This window comes from Carlito syrichta, unplaced genomic scaffold, assembly GCF_000164805.1.
Source record: "Carlito syrichta isolate Samal-C Ts95f unplaced genomic scaffold, Tarsius_syrichta-2.0.1 Scaffold308116, whole genome shotgun sequence".
Taxonomy (NCBI): domain Eukaryota; kingdom Metazoa; phylum Chordata; class Mammalia; order Primates; family Tarsiidae; genus Carlito; species Carlito syrichta.
The window spans coordinates 100,524-105,612 of NW_007252212.1; the positions used below are offsets into that span (position 1 = coordinate 100,524).

At 41.3% G+C, this 5,089-nt stretch overlaps 1 protein-coding gene across 1 annotated transcript in view; it reads right to left on the reverse strand.

The window, feature by feature from the left end:
• Positions 1–573: 573 nt before the first annotated feature.
• The window catches only part of LOC103267365 (HLA class II histocompatibility antigen, DRB1-1 beta chain-like), a 19,100-nt gene continuing 14,584 nt past the window's right edge, over positions 574–5,089 (reverse strand). The window contains exons 3-6 of the mRNA XM_008064968.1: positions 2,276–2,557; positions 1,462–1,572; positions 977–1,000; positions 574–674 (exon numbers count right to left, since the gene is read on the reverse strand). Coding sequence (XP_008063159.1) covers positions 661–674; positions 977–1,000; positions 1,462–1,572; positions 2,276–2,557 — 431 coding nt within the window. The 3' untranslated portion in view covers positions 574–660. The remainder of the gene's footprint in view (positions 675–976; positions 1,001–1,461; positions 1,573–2,275; positions 2,558–5,089) is intronic.

The window sequence follows — 5,089 nt, forward strand, 5'->3', positions numbered from 1 at the left end:
TGAGACACTAACTCAAAAAATGTTTTGATTTACTTTCTACCTTGTTTTTTATCATATACTTGTCAAGTTGATTTCAATTGCTTTAGCCTGTTTTCAGTTTTTATGAATTGCCTTTATAGACTTTTGAATATTGACAAGTATAAATTATGTAGTATATTATGGTAGAAACCATGATGCCTTGATAAATGTCTACAATGCGGAAATCAACATTATGTTATTTAAAATATACCTTATCTCACTCAGTTATCATTTATAGATGAAAATTATGATTGCATTGAGATATAATTTTCTCCTTTTTTCTATCTCTTATCCTTGAGATTTGTGAAGCAGATGATTTTTTCACTCCATGTTAATTTGAGAAAAATTTGATAATGCAATAGGCACAAAGAAAGTTCAGATACATGGGACGCAAAAAGGGTTGGGTAAAAAGGGGACCAGGAAAAATGAAGATAAAGGACTGTTGTCAAATCTGAGACCTCCAGACCAGGGGCAGGGGTGAGAAAGCCATCAGGGAGAATGTTTCCTGCAGCATCACTGAACCAGAGCTGATCAGTCCATAGAAAGCACTTTTCCTGAGAAAGAATAAGAGTCTAGTGGGAAAGCTTTTCATGCTGAGAAGCTGAGACAGAAGGTTTCTCCTTGAGTACTGTCATCCACACTTCAGCTCAGGAGTCCTGCAGAAGATAGAGAACAATGTTGTTTTCAGACCTAACTCTACAAACAGCTGCTTTTCTCCTTCTATCAGGGTCTCATGTGACAGCACTACAGGAAGAAAAAAAATGTCCTTTAGATTCCTAGAGCCATGATACTTCAGAGCTCTGGCCTTTTACTAAGTAGAGAGAAGGGTAACTGTAAACTGATGATCAGAAAATTTAATCCAAAGTGTTTCCAATTATGTCTATTTTATGTCTTGTCACCTCTGCCACCATTCTAGAAAAGTTCAATCTCCCTCTAGAAGAGAATCAGATATTATTACCTGTTGTCAGAAGTCTAGAGTGCCCTGGAAAGGAGAGGAAAAGATATAGACTTAAAAGACATGAAAGCAAATATGTTCTCAAATACAATGTTTCCAGGCGCAGATCTCCCACCTGTGATTTATCTAACACCATACCCACAACGCCAAGAGCAGAGAGATCAGCAGAAAATGAGAGTATGTGAGACATTAAGCATATGTTACACAGTCCAGTGTAATTTAATTAACTTTCGTGGCTCTTCCTTTATTTGCACCAATTTCTCCAAAGATTGTCATGCCTGTTAATTCTCTGATCCCTTCAGGTAACTAACCCTTGTGCTTTGACACAGTATCTGTGGAGTACTAATTTCTGGATTTCCATAAATTATAACCAAACTGGAGAAAGAAACTTGCTTACTGAGAAGTAACATCAGCAAAATCATATTTCTTGTTTCAGAAAACACTATGAAGAGATTCAGCTACCAGTAACTGCTTACCTTTCTGCTTACCTTTCTGATTCCTGAGGTAGATAAATAGCCCTATTCCAAGGAAGAGCAGGCCAAGCACAAAGTTCCCTATTCCACTCAGCATCTTGCTCTGTGCAGACTCAGACAGTGCCCCTGAGAGAAAAGGTCAGCTTTAGTGATTATTGTCCCAAATCTAACTTCTTTTATTGAGACCCTGAGATATAGTGCTTTGAGAATAAGGAAATAAATCTCCCCCGGAAGAACTAACATCATTGACCATTTCTGAAAGAGATGCTTAAAGATCACATTGAGGAGCTGCAAGTTTCAGATATTAAACTCATCCAAATATCACAGCCCTGATGTAAGACACAATTTGAAATCTGATAAACAAAAAGCCTAAGACCCATGAAATTAAGTAGCTTGTCTGGAGTGACAGAGCTAATAAAACATGGACATGTGATTGGACGCTGCTCAGATCTGGAAAGCTCCTACATTGCTTTTCTTCTCAGATCGCAACAAACAACTCAGAGCAACAACACTGAAGTACAGCACCAACGCAGAGGCATAGACTGGTGCCCAAACAGGGGATGACCAAGACCTGTGATATTATGAATAGGATCAAAACTGGGACATCCTCACCTGTCTGACAGGCAAGGATGCTTCACCAAGGTATACAACTCTTTCGAGAAACTGTCACAAGCTTACCACCTGTGATACTCCCTCTGACCTGTGTTGAAGGAGAGGAGAACAGGGGCAAATGAAAATATGATATGTGGAAGGAGAAAATTGACACTCAGAGATAAGAAAATCCCCTTCCTGGAGGGTGAGAAATGTATCAGATCAGAAAGATTCTTACTCCATTCCACTGTGTCAGGGCTCATCAGGCTTGGGTGCCCCACTTCACAGCTGTAAACCTCTCCACTCAGAGGAACTGTTTCAAGCATCACCAGGATCTGGTAGGTCCAGTCTCCATTCTGGATCAGGCCTGTGGAGATTACCCCAGCCTCCTCTTCCTGGCCGTTCCGGAACCACCTGACTTCGATGTTGCCTGGATAGAAACCACTCACAGAGCAGACCAGGAGGTTGTGGTGTTGCAGGGTCTGGGTCTTTGCAGGATACACAGTCACCTTAGGCTGAACTGGGAGAAAAAAGGTAGAGGGAATAAGTAAGGAAGACAGAGTACTTCTACTTGGTTGATTGTCCTCTGCCCCTCTCCAAACCCAGTCTCCAGTCTTGGGCAAGGTTCCATTGAAGCTGACCAAGTGGCCTCAGAGTGTCTTAAGGCTTGAATTTAATATTACCCATTAGATTTGAGAGATGTTGAGGAAATTGTGTTTAACTTTTTCTTAGTGAAACTGTTATTTGTTGTCAGAATCTTACAAATCTTTGAAAGCATATGGTGTATTAATTAAAAGTGATTTCTGAAGCCATGATTTCTGGTTCAAATCCAGGCTCTGCCTCTTCCTGGTTTTTCTGGAAGTGTTTTTCAGTTAATTCTTGTCTCAATCTTCTCATTTATAATGGAGAATAATAACACTAATTTACCTTTTGGGGTTATGTGAGGATTCATATGCCTAAAATATATAAAACAATGACTCAATGTGCACTTCAGTTTATATTAACTATTTATTATCCTTGTTTACCCTGAAAGAAAAATATGATTCAAAACTGTAAGGATAGATTAGAAGACAGAGTATGGGAGACGAGGTGATGGTGTGTATGGTTTTAGGAATACTACTTCCATGCATTCACACCTTAGAACACCTCAGAAATGGTTCTGCCCATGGAAAGAAAGGAGGAACAGACTGAAACGATTCTCTAAGTCCCTAAGGTGAGTCTCTGGAAAAGCATGAGTCCTATAGAAGAGAGAAAGGTATAAGGGAAGTCTTTTATTTTTAAAAGTTCTGATATTTATATTCAGCTAACCAATTATCTCCTTTGCAAAGCAAGCATAATTATTAGAATTAGCAGTTTATAACTATCTCTTTTTCTAGACTGACATTTGGAACCAGGGCAAGGTCTAGGACCATTAATAAGTGTGAGTAATGCCTAGGACAATCCATGACATTAAGCAGACCTAATGCAATTATTTTTAAAAATAGGAAAGTAAGCTGGCACAGTGGCTCACACCAATAATCTCAACCCTTCTGTAGGCAGAAGCGAGAGAACTGCCTAAACCCAGGAGCTCAACACCAGCTTGGGCAAATTGGCAATAACTCTGTAATAAATTTAAAAATTTGCCAGGTGTGGTGGCTGCTACTAGTGTGCCTGTAGTTCCAGGTACTTGGAAGGCTGAGGTGGATGGATCACCTGAGCCCAGTAGGTCAAGGCTGTGGTAGCCATGTGTGTGCCCTGCTTTCCAGTCTGGGTGACAGAGTGAAACTCTGACTCATCAAAAAGAAAGAAAAAGAAAAGGAAAGAGAAGAAAACAAAGCCTAAAAGAAAGGAAAGTAACCTGGACCCGGAGACAACATTTTTACAATGTCATGAAATGATAGATTTAAGATAGATTATAAATTATTACCAAAAAGTTATTTCATCTACAATATGTAATAGAAAATTCTGACAGCAAGAATTAGGATTGACCGATAAATATGTCAAAAATATTCAAGAGCCGACATTAAAAAAAAACAAAAACTCAGGGATCGCGGCAAGATGGCGACGGGGCAACCCGGTGTCTGAAGCCCTCTACAAGGGAGATCTGCAGTGGGTTTCTGACTCTCGCCCTGGGGGGCTGGGGACCCCAGCATCGTAACCTGCTCTTCAGACAGAGTTCGGCTGTTGCCACCGCTGGGACATCGCAATGACTGGACAGTTACACAGTGCAAACAGTGCTGCAGCCACCGCTGCCGCTGCCACAGCCAAGGCCTCTGTGATGGGTAGCACAGCACACCACCCGGCCCGAGGCGATCCACACCAAAGCCCTTCAGGGAAGATCTGCTGGGATCGCTGCCACCTCTCCTGTGTCGAGACTGTCCTGCCCGCCCGGCGTGGGGTTCCTGTTGCCTGCTCGGAGGCAGGCAGCCATCTTGCTCCTGTCCGGCCCCACCCCCTCTGGGGCGACCAGCTGAGATAGCACCACCTGCTGGCAATTCAAGGTAACAACACCGAAAGGAGAGAAGCTTGATAAAGACATAGACCAAACTGCTGAACGGAGGTTAATCTGAACTGTCCTTCATAGCAGATCAGGGGCAACTGACCCTAACTGCAACCTAATTTACCAGCTTGAAAAGAAAACTAGAAATCAGACCTGAAAGGACATTGGACTTAAACGAAATGTCTCAGAGTGTGCTTCATTGATTCTATTAGTTTAATGACTTAATTCTATTCCTACTGTATTGCTCCCTTTTTTCTTTTTTCCTTTTCCTTTTCTTCTCTTTTCATCTCTCTGTAAACCATATCTTTGTATAGAGGAACAGCACACTAACAAGGTGGTTGGTTAGCCTGTATGTTAGCATCACTATATGTTTTATTTTTATTTTTATTTTTTTTGTATGAGAGTTGGTTCGTCTGTAGCTGTGGTCTATTGTTTTTATCTGTTTCAGTATAGGTCTCTCTCTCTATTTGTTGGCACACTCGTTTGTTTCCCACCTTACTCCTCTATCTCTCCACTCCCCACTTCAACCCACTATCTGCTCCATTCTCTCCCCTCTGCTAACCGCATTTTATT